This window comes from Podospora anserina, chromosome 1 (assembly GCF_000226545.1).
Source record: "Podospora anserina S mat+ genomic DNA chromosome 1, supercontig 4".
Classification (NCBI taxonomy): domain Eukaryota; kingdom Fungi; phylum Ascomycota; class Sordariomycetes; order Sordariales; family Podosporaceae; genus Podospora; species Podospora anserina.
Window position 1 is genome coordinate 1,239,995 of NW_001914853.1, and position 14,272 is coordinate 1,254,266.

General features: G+C 51.9%; 1 protein-coding gene across 1 annotated transcript, besides 1 other annotated feature; it reads left to right on the top strand.

Moving 5' to 3' along the window:
* Positions 1-1,049: 1,049 nt before the first annotated feature.
* Positions 1,050-1,151, top strand: a tRNA (tRNA-Ile).
* Positions 1,152-12,333: 11,182 nt separating this feature from the next.
* On the top strand, positions 12,334-13,628 carry PODANS_1_17760 (uncharacterized protein; the record flags this gene model as incomplete). Its single annotated transcript, XM_001907194.1, has 3 exons — positions 12,334-12,881; positions 12,972-13,426; positions 13,486-13,628. 3 exons carry the CDS (start codon positions 12,334-12,336, stop codon positions 13,626-13,628), a joined length of 1,146 nt encoding a protein of 381 aa, XP_001907229.1.
* Between the last annotated feature and the right edge of the window lie 644 nt (positions 13,629-14,272).

Consider the following 14,272-nt stretch of genomic DNA (forward strand, 5'->3'; position numbering starts at 1 on the left):
AGAAGGTTTAAAAAGAGAGAAGAGAGTTTCATGCCGCGCATATCTGGGTTTGGGTTTGATGGCGTTACAGCGTTTACAAAAAAGGGGGTGCAATGCAAAGGGTCCTGATACCACTGGTTTCTTTTTTATTTTCTTTTTGTTTTAAAGACGGGGATTCAGCATTTGGCGTTTGGAATTTTCGTATTGATGAGCATCACATCATACCAAGGCCGTCTATGAGAGGGGGTACACCATCATGGGAAGGAGGAGAAGGGGGAAGATAATGGTAGGAGGGGGGCAAAGCAAAGTGGGCTTTTATTTCGTTTCTTACCCATCATTTGGCGTTTACGTCCAGATTTCTTTTTGACTTTCGATTCTTTACATCTTACAGTACTTTACGTCCGTTCTCTTGACGAAGCAAATGTCTTGACGATAGCTGTTTGTCGATGGGGAGGGTGGATGAAGGTTAACAACGGCTTTTTTTCTTTCGATTCTTAATGTTTAACCTTGTAACTATACTACCCACATACCCTACCCTCTCTGTACCATTTTCCCGACGCCAGAAAAAGGAGCGAGATGAAAAGGGGAAGTGGGAGAGAGATAGGAGGGACAGGATAAATTTTGAGGGGAAAGGGGGGGGGAGAACTTATGTGTTATTATATTATTTGGGGCTTTGTAGATAGCTTTTTGGGGTGTGTGGAGGTGAAAGGGGTTAGCTCTGGGAGGAGTAGGAGAGAATAGAAGATGGTGTATCTTACCTGCTTGATGCCTTTGATCAGTGCTTGTGGTCTTGTGTGTGCATTTCAGCATTTACTCGGGATCTCGCCGATGTCTACCATTTGGTCAAGTCTTTGTCGCGCACGTCACCACCTCAACCGACCTACACAGCATCGGTTCCATCGTTTCCACCTTGTGCCATGACTCAAGTGCTAGGCAATTCTGGACAGCTTGTTCTTTTCATTGAAATGTATCACAAAAATGTTTTTTCAGCCCTGAAAGAAGGTTGGTCACTGACCGAGTCATGAAACACAAAATCACTCACCAAACTCCACATCAACAACACCCACAAAGCCCGATTAGCTCAGCTGGTTAGAGCGTCGTACTAATATTGCTCTCTCAGAGTCAATATCAAGTCAATGCGAAGGTCAACAGTTCAATCCTGTTATTGGGCAATTCCACTCTCATTTTGGTAATGAATGTGGGGTGGGGTTGGCTTTTTTGAGTGATGATGTTTAGGGGTTCCCTTGATGTGTTGGGTAAGGTAGCTGGCAGTTGTGAGAGATATATTGGGGAAGGGGTTTGATGTATGCATTGTTAGCTGCTCCAAGAGCTTTGCTCTGTTGTCTTGCTCAGTTGGTTCAGTTTCTAGTGCTGGTCTTTAATCAAGTAATTGTGATGGGGCAAACTGCAGTTCAACAAGGTGTTGAGGATGGGTGAAATATTTCAATACAGTCTTTGAAGGCAATAGCTAGGTAGGCTTTTATCGAGAGATAGCTGACTTTGTTTGCCGAGTTGTGGAGTTGCCATTGGGGGAGGTTGAACTTGGTGGAAGATGCTGGGATTCTCCCATCATGCTCACACAGAACCTGATGTCTTGATTTAAACATGGAGCGATAATTGTATCTTGGGTAGCTCTATCCAGGATGGTGGGTTAAAGTGGTAATGTGTGAATGTGGTAATTTGTGAATGTGCTGATGGACACTTGTGTAAATCTGTTAAAGAGAAGAGGTTTACCGCCTCTCTTCCCGAGAGCAAATAGACATCATGATACGCGTGAACTCAGTTTCCATTATCCTAGAAAAGCAGATTCAAGTGGGGAGAGATTCTTCTTTGCAGCTCATATTACCTCTCGGGTACTTTTACTCTCCTCTATCGTTGACCTAACATAGCAATACCTGGTGTTGAGTATCTGGGAGGGGTGGAGTTATTTGAGTTACTCTTCACTCTGCTCTCTCTTTACATGATACATCAGAAAGATACTGTATGTGAAGAGAATCGCTGGCGGGATGCGATACTGTGAGGTGGGCATCTGTCAGTGACCAGGCAACTGGGGCAGAAATGATTGCTCCTACCAGTTCGAAGTCTATCTGGGCACTTGGGGAAAGGACTATTGAGACAGAAGGCAAGAGCTGTCGTGACAAGAAGGCAGAAGCCACTGTAACAGGAGGCAAGAGCCATCATGGAGTGAGGAGAGGTCATTATGTCATTTTCTTTATTAGGCGTGGATGAAAATCGCAAAGGGGTTCTGTTAAAGCTGGTTTCCCACAAAGAGGTCAGTCCAAAGAGGTCCCGCCAAAAGGGGTCGTGTGAAAAGGGGTCCTCCCAAAAAGAGGTCTGCTAAGAAGGGGCCCGTTCAACTGAAGTAAGCTATCAATCAATAAGGATCAATCTAGACTGGTTCCAACCAGAAGAGGTCAGGCAAAAAGAGTCAGTCAAAGGGGACTCAGTATAAGCAGGTCTAGACCAACAAAAAAAGGTATTGTCGATTGGATGTTTGCCCAGTCGTTGCTACAAGAGGGTCACACCCAATAGGTCCGGTCTTTACTGGTAGATGGAAGTTTAGTGAGGTAATCTCAAATCAACACCGCCTGTTCACCTTTCATGCTCTGCTTCCAATACAGATACTGCCGACAGATACCTGCTCTATTCCCGGGTATCAAGGTGTTTGGTAGTTGCGGTCCTCTGCAAATAGAAGCTGGTATCCAAAAAGATGTTACCTAATCTTTTACTGCCCCCATAGGTAACCAACCTTCACCATCACCATTTTCCCACCTCAGACAAGACGCAGTAAGCTGTGCAGACACCATCCCACACTAACCCACCCCATTCAAGCCCTGCGCAAGATTTTCATTCCCAAAAGATACACCCCAAATCCAGGAAAGGCAGGTAGACACACCTTCGAGCAGGCAAAGAAAACTCCGGGTTCGTCCTTGTCACACAACACACACATCATCACCGCGCAATCATCCTCTTCGCCACCACGCCAGCCCTGCCTTGTTTCCTTCTGGATGTCGTGATATGCCTCGATGTCTCAAACTAAATCCTAGAGCTAAGCCTCACATGAGGGATAGAGGCTTGGTCTTACTCATTCTTTGCTCCTGAATTTGGTGATCTTCCTCCCCACTTCAACACATTACCTACCTTTACTATCTTGGTTGCTTGAGGGTTGGGGCATAATCACTGACGATAATTATGATGACGATGGTGTGGATACGACCCTTTTCCAAGTCCAAGTCTTTGTTCATTGGCCCCAGTTGCTGTTTCCCAGTTTTTCACCTCCCAGTTCCCAGTTCCCCTTTCCCCCCTTTCCCAGATTCCGGCAAAACCACCTTAAAAAAAAAAAAGGGGGGGGTGAGGGGGGGGGGCGTGTATATATACACGATGCAGCAGGAGTAGCTAAACTTAAAATAAACTACATCCCCCCAATCCCCCCTCGATCCGAGTCAGGGGATGTATGATGCTGTAGGGGTTCACATTTGGAGCTCGCTCAACTCAGAACTAATTTGTCAACCCACACCCACTCTACATTAGATCCAAGACAATAACCGTTATTAGGCCGTTGAGGTTATTATGGTCCTCCTTGCTGGGGTGTGTGAGATGGGGAGGGGGGGCTATGGTATGCAAGCTTGGGAGTAACTGGCATAACGGAAGGGTACCAGGCACAGCAGACACAGCCTAAAAAGGGGGGTCGGGGCTGGTGATGGTGGACTGACTCTTGCCGAGCACGAAGGGCTGCATATTCCTGCTGCTGTGCGTGGGTAGGGTGTCTACGGAAGGGGAGTGGGGGGGGCAGGCTAAGACGAAGACGACACAACAGTCACACGGCAGTTGGTGTTATCGTTGGTTGGACGGGGAGAGTCAGTGAGAAAGGAAAGATGCTTCATGTACTGTGACCCTGGTGTGCTACTGGCTGGCTCGTTGGGGGACGACGGGTTGGATGGGCTGGGCAAGGGAACGGTGGGATGTAAGGTCTATCTGGTGTGAAGGGCACCCCGAAAAGAGGCGGGGAAGGGTCATGCCAGCAGGCTGCTTGGTTCAGTGCCTCTGGCCATGCCAGCGAGAGTACGGCCGCTGCGAGCGGGCCATACTGCTGACGAGGGAGCAGTAAGCTTCCTCCCGACATCCTCCACCATCACCGCCCAGGTATCATCACCATCCTCACGACCGCGGAATACGAAAGAACTGACTTTGGTGTCAGCACACAGTGATAACGAAAGTATACTTGCATGTAGGCAAGACGTGTGACCGGTCGAAAGTCTCAGAGTCGTACGTTTCTCGCCCGCTACCCGCGCCCGAGCGAGGAGAGGGAGGAATGGTGAGGAGGTCGGATGGCATCCCACCTCCATCGCGACCATTCATCACATCCCATCCCATCTCATCCCCGCCGTCGACAGTTCCACAAAGCAGCATGATCCGGTTCACCGCAAGTTGCTGCTCTGCCCACCCGTCCAGCAAGCCCAGCCATGGTGATGAAATATTAGTAGGCGATGGACCCCGAAAGGCGTGGTTGATTGGTTTCCGGAGGTGTCCCGGCGGCATCTTCCTTTAACCACCTTCCTCTCTCGTCCTGGCGAGGACGCCGACCAGCTGGAATGATGTGGTGGAGAGAGGTTGGCGGTCGATGTCGTGCACGCGAGTAGGTAGCGAGTGAGCTGACTGGCATGTAGTGTGTACATGCCATGCTGTATTCCTGCGCGGGACCCGGCGGGCAGGTTTAGCTACGCAAGACAACAACGCAACACTCCTCCACAGTCAGAGAAATGGCTGGCATGTTGAGCTATGCAAAGAGACCCTGAGTGGATAATGATGTGCAATATCATTGACGAAATCTTTTGGAGCCACTGGTCAGGTCACCCGACAGTTGGAATGTTGTCGTCGTCGGGCGGTCTACAATCACTTGGCCAAGGCGAAAAGGCGAATACAGTTATGATTGTCGCAGTTTATTGTGCTATTGACCCACTTAGCCAGCTTTGCCTTGTCTTTTGAACTGTCGTGGATAGCAGCCTTTACCTTGCTGTCAACTCTTCATCGCCAACCAAAGAAGCTCTCGGTATCAAAACGGGAGAAGCCGCTATTCACGAACTTGCCCATGCGGCTCTCAAAAGTCTCGGTAATTTGTGGCTCTTGCCAAGCGGCCGGTGATGCTCATCATTGCTGCCATCTTCCGAGCATCTGGGGTTGGAAAGAGATGGCCGGGGCGGTCGTGCTGTGAGGCGTTGTTGATCACTTGCCAGAAGGAGGTGTCACGGCCCCTGTCCACAGAACTTAGACGATTGCCGCCCGCGACCGCCGCCTGGCGATACGGCAGTCCGGCTGACCTCCTTCACAACTGCCATGTCTCCCCCCCCCCCACAGAATGCAAGCATCCCCAACGTCGTTTCGAAATGTACAATTCGCAGCTTATTTTCCGGGAATAAACGCTGAAACAAGAAAATAAAATTGAGGTCCCATTTCATAAGGTAGGGCTCGAGATATCAAGTCTAGGGGCCTGCAGTGGTGGCGTCTGGTCGCCTGCAGGAAGCCCAAAACAGGGGCCAAAGTAAACATTGTAGACGACGCCCAGCCAAACAGATGGCTGTTCTCCTGTGTGTGGTTCTTGCCTGCCGCAAGAACGATTCGTGGAAAAGGTAAGATACCGAGAGATGGTTGAGAGAAAAAGAAACCGTCCAAGCCTCGGACGCCCTGCCGCAGCCTTGACTTTCTTTTTCTGTTTTTCAACTCGGCCCGGTTCGTGACTTTTTCGACAAGAATGTCTCAAAGGAAGCTCTTTCTTTGGTTGAGGTTCAGAACCAAACATTAGCCCTGCATCCAGTACCGCGGAACACTCCGCGCATCCAGCCCCATGCACAATAAAAGGGGGTGTTATTTTTTTCCCTTTTTGCTTCGCCCAAGGAAATGGGGAAAGGACACAAGTGCGAATAGCGGAGATAAAACACAGAATAAAAAGAAAGAAGAGTACGAAACGAAGTTCCATTACGGTGACGCCGGCAGCAATGTAGCGTTGATGGGAAATGAGAGTCTGTTTGGGAACTGAGATGATGTGCGCCAGATCCATCAAGAGCCATCTTGCTGCACGACAGATCTTGACAGATGCGCGGGGCGTGTCGATCACGATGCGACGGCATTTTCTGGCGTCGCACCCAGTGCCGGGTCTTGGCTGCTGGTGGTGGTGGTTGAAAAAGGAAAGGTGACTTTTCTCACCTTCAGGGGGGCCAAAGGGGCGCATCAAATCCCAAGTCCCACGATTCGTCCATTTAGGGAAACCCGAAGGTTCTTCCAAGATTCCCCAAATCGATATCTTGGATATCTTGACGTCCTCGACGCGTGCACCGACGTCAAGGCTGGCTTGGCTTTGTTGAACAGATGTCTGTATTGACGTCGAAGGGCCGATTTGGGGCGGCTTGATGCAGGATGGCGTTTTGGAGGCGTTCGGCAAGAGGTTGGATGAACGGCGACCACTTCAAGATGCCAAGAAGCCCTTGCGAGATCCCGTTTGCGGAGCTAGCCGGAGGTGCCGTCCGTCCAGTTGCCAACGACACTGTTGAACATACCCGAAGTCTCAAGCCGAGCGCGGTTCGGAGCCGCGCCTGTCCTCCGCTGTCCTTTTACCTAACCTCAACAAATGCCCTCCGCCCCGTATTACGGCCTCGATAAATATCCACCCATCAAGCGTCTAAATCATCACGGGTGAGTGCTTGTGCAACCCCGCAAGCGCAATTGATGTCCGCGGCCCGTTCCAGAGCGCCGTTATGCGGAGTACATGATGGGGGAATAATCATCAAAGCGGCACCGCCAAGGTTAACTAAAAGCCCAAAGTTGTCGAAGTGGTGTCGCCGAGGGGCAGGTCAGCAACAGCACGATAAAGATTTTGTCGATCCTGTGTGTGTGTTGCTTGACAGCATTGCCTCAAAAGATTAAAACCTTGAAGCCGTAAAGCATAAATGCCATAATCTTGTTCGTGTTGTATCGCATCTCAGCATCGATGATTTCCCCATGTCTCGCTCGGGCTTCAACGGCGGCGGATCATTGTGCGCCATCTGAAAAGCTCCGGTGTACAGACCTGGACTAGCGGGTCCAGCTCACGGTGGAGATAATGGCTTTGAATAGCGGTAGTTGTGCTGTGTGGCTTCGAGTCTCATTGGAGTGAAGGAGGATGCCAAGACTGGAACAAGCGCACCGAACCTCGTGATGCTTTGTTTGTTTGTGTGCCAGACGGCTCTTCCTCGCTGTAATTTCACTCAGCCAGCTGCACTCTCGACGGCGAGGCTATCAGTGCCGACCACCACCCTTGGGCTGCGGTTCAGCATCCGAGTCGGGTTTATCTACGGGTGTGGTAGCTGGTGTCCGTTTTGAGGAAGCCCCTGTCAAATCTGTAACGGCCCCTTGCTTGTAGATCCTGGTCCGTGTGTCTTCCCGTCAGAAGTCACTTGCTCTCCCAAACCTCCACGCAAGCTCCTGCCAATTTTGTTTCGGCACTCATTTTTATGAGTTTCTCGTATGCGGACCTTTTCACCCTGCTTGCACCGTTGTGCGTTTCTCCCTTCTCCGCGGGGAGAATAACTAAAATCGTGGAGTCGAAGTCCCCGAATGTGACCCTCTTGTCCCCGACGGCACCCGTAGTCAGCGTCAAACAACAAGTCAAGTCAAGTCAACCACGACTCGGGTCTCCCTCCCGTTGTCGGCTCTTGACGACAACTGCAACCTTGTCATCTCTCGTACCCAGGCATAGGTAATCTCAGACGCCAGGGAAGCAGGGCTACAAAGAGATGCCAGCCATGCCACGTGATGGCGATGATCTTCAGCATAGGGAAACACTGTCGATGTAGAGGCTGGATGTGCATCTTCATGTACCGTTCGACCGACGATCAAAACCGTTGCATATTGTGGCGACCTTTCGTTCCTGATCCGCATCTGGGTTCCTGACTATCATCCGCCATGTGAAGCCGAACAGACTTCGACTCTTCAGTGTAGGCTTTTGCAAAAGTCATGTGAGCATCTTGTTCTCGTATTGTTGGGTTGAGTCGTCCTGGAAAGCTCCGAGACATCTCCGTCTGCAGCCTGCTAATTTGACGCAACTGTCAACCAGAAATTTGATGTTCTCACCACCACAACTTTCATAGTTGACATCGCCGACCTAACCACTTATACAACAGGGGTTTCCGGGGAAGTTGTGTTTCGTGTGGCCCAGAACGGTTTAGTTTAAGCGATCGCTCACTTTACATGTACAGGGTAAGTTGAATGTTCATATGTGAGCACCTGGAAGCGAATATGATCGCCTCAACTGTACCAGAAACAGCACAAATGCTTGATGGAAACGGCAGGGCCAACTCGTGGGTAACTCAGAGCTGCATGTTTAGCCCTTAACCCTCGGTTAGCAGAACGGTATCGTGGTATCGTGGGGGAACCAACTTTCTCGAGCGATAAAGGTACACAGGCCTGCCAATCCTTCTATGCAAGCCACTTGAGTCGATCGACGCCAAGAGACTGGTTAGGACAATGAGTTTTTCTAATCAAAATGAACCTTGCTGCTGCTGTGGTTGGGTTGATAGATCCAACAGGTGCGTGGTGTCTCTCGAGCCTGGCATAAACCATGGTTCTGTGCGGGTGGACCGACCAAAGCACTCGACAGAGGCTCCGGGCAGCCCAGAATGGCAAAGAGCAGCACACGCACAAATTTTTGAGATGCAAACCCAGCCGGTGTTGCATCGGGCCAGCTCAGCTGGTCCAGAATGTTTGCTATGTGGATATGTAGAGGTCGGCGGACAGAGGAGGCTGAAGGTCGTCTCAAGTAGGATTGTAATATATCCAGCGTCGTCCCGTCAAAACCTTCTGCAGCCTCCGGTAGAATTGTCGCGCTGTGGTGAGAGGAAAATGCCACTCTCCAAGGCTGAAACCTACAGCAGCTGACCGTCTCTCCAGACTCTCGATTTCGCCATCCCGAACCTCTCTCCCGATGCCCAACTTGCGGTGTCAGAACGGGTGTGAGGGGATTAGGGCCTGCTGACTGTTCATGGGGGAGCATGAAGGCTTCAAGCCCCATCCGATGTGCCGCCATTGGCTGCGGCTGCCGCTGACTTGCAGGGGAGAAGAGAAAGAGCAGCCTGTTGAGCTTTACCCCCCCTGCTAACCCCGCTTAGTAGGAGCAGTGATGGATGGTGGCTTCTTGCTTGGGGGGGTTTATTCCCGGTCCTCTTTGCGGTGAGTGGCCGATGTCCAGTGCTGGTGGTGGGGTTGTATCCTAAGATGGTCGCCGGGAACGCAGCCCAACTGGCGGAGAGTGGAAGCCATCATCCTCAAAGCAAGGAAAGAGAAGAGGGCAGCAACAGCTCATCTACCGCTACAAGCGCGAGCCAAGCATGTCGACTGGTGCGGTGATAGTTCTAGGAAGAGTCCAGTGTACAGTTGCTGGTGACGAAGTCCTGGCTGTGTCAAAGGCGGAGTGTTGATATCTCGGAATTCGATGAGATGCTCTATGTTGCCTGGCTGTTATTGTTTACTTGTTCCGTTTTGGCAAGAACAATGGCTTTGATATCATGGTCGGCACGTCAGTTGAGGAAAGGGTAGGAGGTTAAGGATAATGAATGGACCAGGGTAGTGGCCCAGGTATCTCGCTCGGTGTCGTGTAGAGTTTAGGGTGGTGTAGGGATACGCCATCCGTCTCTGGGACCGTTTCTCCGCGCTGTCATCAGTTAGATGAACAGCGTCATACAAAGCAGAAGCATGTAACCTCTGACCCAGTGCGAGCCTCATCCCTTGAGCAACTGGAAAACGGCGGGGCTCAGTGATGTCACGCCCCCCCAGGATGCGATAGCGACCCCTAAAATCGCTGTGTTTAGCACTGAAACACAGGGTCTTGATATCTTCCATTACCCCATTCCGAAGAGATTGATCATAAAGACAGGCGAGGGTTGGACAAGAGACGTCACTGGGCCTAAAAATGACCCGCGATCCTTCGATGAAAGAGAAAGGCAAAGGCACAAGACGGCGGCAGTTTGGTGCCCCACTTTAACCTCCTTGCTGGCTCCGCACCTTCCGCCGCCACACCACCACACCACCACTGAAATGGCGGAATGGTTCCCCAGCGTCATCAATTCCACTTCAATGTCACCGACTTGAGGGGTACGAGGGGTAGTTTGCGGTTATACCGCTGAAGAGGTGCGCTGAAATCTTCTCGCTCGACTTCAGCTACGACCTGACCTAAACCATGATACCCTCAGTGCCTCGCTTTTTCTACACCACATATTACTGCTACTACTACTGCAGGATCTCGATGTAGATTGAACGTTTGGTTCCTGAATCCACAGTGCGTGGGGTTGGCTAGGCAGTGCTAGGACAGTCCTAGTCTGCCTAGTTAACTGCGAACAACTGGAATCTGCAGGTATTGCCTCTTTTGGCTAATACACAGTCTGTCCAGCGTCAGCGGTGAGTGGGTGGAGCCCCCAATTGTGCTTTGCTGGCTGGCATGCAATTCCGCAGAATTCGATCCCACCAACTCCGTGCCTGGTCAAGCAAGGTGCCACACACCTCATTCACACCCTGGCATACAGCCCATCCCGTCACAATACATACAACAAAAGCATGATTTGCCCCTCTCTGAGTACCTACCGTCACCTGTTTGGCCATTGTTTGTGATGGGTGCTGATATGGGCGTCAACAGAGAGCGTATGAATTCGAATAGCGTAGCTTACAGGTGACTAGCGAGCAGAGGAAATCGATTTGACCGAGCAAATTAGCAGGTCAGAATGGAGTATACTTGGATTGGGCTTTTAACAGTCCCTGCATAACGAAGGCCCCCCATCGCAAGTCGTCCTCCACAAAAAGCACAGAAAACATCGGTGGCGTTTGTTAGCCGGAACGCCAGGGCAGCACTACCTGTACCTGAAAGCAACTGTACTTTGCATCTTGAACAGGCCGCTCGCTGAAGGGTGAGCTTGAACCAACTGTTCACCGACCGAACCCGTCCCCGAAACCTGAACGTCATCCTTCACCTTGAAAGCCATTGATGCCATGCCGCTTCCCGCCTCATTCGCAGCTTTTCATCGTGGCCTTCCTCGCAGCGCCAAAAGTCATTCCTGGCAACAAAGCAGCCCTGCTTGACCAAGCCGGGACAGACGGACACCTTGAAAGAAGTAATTCTGGAGTCTAATATCTTGCGTCCCCGCCAGCAGCAGGGGGAGCAAGAGAGACAACATTTCTCCAACCCCCCGTCCCCCGGCAGCCCCCGTCCCCCGTTTCACCGCAGCCCCAGTCGTGGCAGAGACGGTCCCATTCTTTTTTGCCTCTGGACCCCTGCTGCCAGGTCATCCTCGATTCCGTATTCCTTGCAACCTCCACCGGCTCACCCTCCGCTGCACCACACACGCACAGCGAGCTGCCGTCCGGCCTGTCCATTGACTTCATTGCTTTCCCCCTGTGGATAAGTGTGGGAGGGGTTGCTTGTTTTGTGCTTGGCATACCCTTCTTTCGTCTTGACTCCTCTGTCCCATACCCTGCCCTTCTATAAGACCGGTGCCGGCACTGACAGACGGTCTGTTGGAGAGAGAGCATTAAGCATTATCGTGCAGCCATCACCGCCGCCACATCTTCACGCAATTCTACCCTTCAAAAATTTGACCGTTATTAGACCGGATCGTCACCGTCACGGCCCGCTTCTGGACTGTCTCGCAGCCCACGCTCACCTAGCCTTTCTAGCTCAGGCGTGATTTTGCCCATTATCCCACGCCCTCAGGTACCAGCTTCGAACACCACCACCGGCTGCTGATCCTGCCCGCCCAAGTGCTCGTTTTGCCCGATTCAAACCAAGCACCTGCTCCCCACGCCTAACCAGGACCACGGCCGTTCAGAGGAGACCCTCTTGCGGCATCCATCCCACTCGTTTCATCCCAATTGAACCCGCCCTGGCAGGGCCCTTGGGGGACCATAGGGATATTTCGTGCGCAGATCCCTTCTGCCGGAAAGTCGTCACTTGTTGCTGCGTCTCCACCTGTCCCGCTGACCAGAGAGGGCAATAACGTTCAGACGACTTGTGAAGCGATTGGCTTAGCGTGCAGTCTGGGAACTCCATCCTCGCAGGCGCAGGGCTGCTTGCTTGCGCATGCCATCTGTGCTCATCTCTTGTCACACTCAGACCCCCCCCCCCCCCCTCCCCTCCCCCGAACCCCATACCCACCCAGACACCTTCAAAGACACTTAAGGACGCTGATCCGTCCTTCTCGACTGCCCGTGGTCCGATCTTCTTCTCGAGTCCGACCCAGCTTAAAGGAATCACACACCTGATCAGCACCACTAGCATCTCACTTCCAACAACGCTTCGGAAAGGGGATTACTTACACCAACACGCCGTCCCATCTCATCATGACTATGACCATAGACACACACAACCAACACCGCTTCGGATCCTTAAACTTCGACCACATGTCTTCCTACTCGAGCCACCCGCACTTCACCAACCCTTGGGTTTCGACGTCGGCCCCTGCTGGCCCCGGACCTCAGGGTGGGAGTCAGAGCCTCTACGTGAGCAGCCAGGACGGCACCAGCCTACCTCACCTCAACCTCAACGGCCTCTCAAAACACCAACATTCCAACAGGCCCAGCGGCAGCACGTCGATGGCGCCATATGCCCCCCTTCCCGTCTCAGCGTCATCAGCCGGAGATGTCTACAGCAGACAACACGATATGATGCCCATGTCCCAAGATCTCCTCAGCATCAACCGGTTACAACACCCAACCACATCGGCTGCCCCTTACGACACCTCGGCCTACACAACATCGGCGTCTCCTGTCACGGCATCCTACGCCACATCACCAACAGCTTATGATCAGCTTGGCTACGCGCCAGCGCCTATCAGGGGGACATATGCTGCGCTCGCGCCCGAAGACAGCTCCAGGAGGTACTCTCAGCAGTCAGTCGCTTCCAGCCTCATGAGCCTCCACTCGTCTGGCGGCCCAGAAGGCCAGTACCAGCATACTTCAGAATCTGACTATGATTTCAGGGGACTTCAACCGGACGACCGGAGAAGCTTTCAAGATGCCCTCGAGGCAAGCCATGGCATGATGTCTCTCAGCCAGGACACACCCCGCAACATCTACGATGTTCGTGCTCGGCAACGAGGGTCGACCGAGTCTTATGGGTTTCCATCCACCCACTCAGCGACCTCGAGCGTGTCCTCGACCGGCTTCAGCCCTTACTATGGTGGTTCTGTGGACGGGTCGGTAAGCGACTACTCGACGACTGGTTCCGACATCGAGTCGCTGTCCGGGCGCACGCTCCCAAGGCCCCAGGGTCTCATGTCGAGCCAGCCACCAGCGCCACAGTCGATGATGGGATCATTCAGCTCCAAGGTCTCCTCCAGCACACAAAAGAAGCACAAGTGCAAGGTCTGTGACAAGCGATTCACGAGACCAAGTTCGTTGCAAACGCACATGTACAGCCACACAGGAGAGAAGCGTGAGTCTTGTCGTTCTTTCCACATAGTTGTCTATCCGCTCTAACAGCTTTTCCCGCAGCATTCCAATGTGAGGTTGAAGGATGCGGTCGCAACTTCTCCGTCGTCTCCAATCTTCGTCGGCATAGAAAGGTTCACAAGAACCAAGGAGAGCCCCAGACACCATCAGAAACTGGTTCCGAGGATCACCAATCAGACGAATAAATATGAATCACCTCACTGTCCGATCCCCTATTCTCATCATGTCCGTCATCACGACCTCGCCACAATCATTCAACAATAGAACTACAACCTTGTAATTTATCGTCACTTACACACAACACACATACCACACCATACACATATGAGCATTCAGGGGATCACATCCACCACATCGAACGCCATACTTCTTCATCTACGGACGAGTCAACATCTATCGCTTTTAATCCTTTTTTTCTTAATCTGTCATTGGTCGAAAGAGCGAAGAGCGGCATCTTCCAACAGGAAATGAGGCAGGAGATGTCTCCCTTGGACGATACCCTCATGGCATCGGCGTTACCGGTTGTGTTTTTTTTTTGTTCAAGGCATGCAGCAAGCTGCATTTGCCCTTCTGTACTGTCGCTTGCGTGTCACACTATACGGATTTTCATTGTCACAAAACGGATTTGGAGCGGACGGCGGGGGTTTTCGGAGGTTAGGTCTCCAGAGTTTGGGACACAACATACACGAGATGTACCCTGGCACGACATGGTAGATATTTTCTAGCGATGAGGAACGAAAGCAGAGCAGGGGCGGCATCACCATCACTCCTCCTCTCCCTGGCCTTGTTGTATTTTGGGTGGACGGTCTGTGGAAAGGCGGGGAGAGGG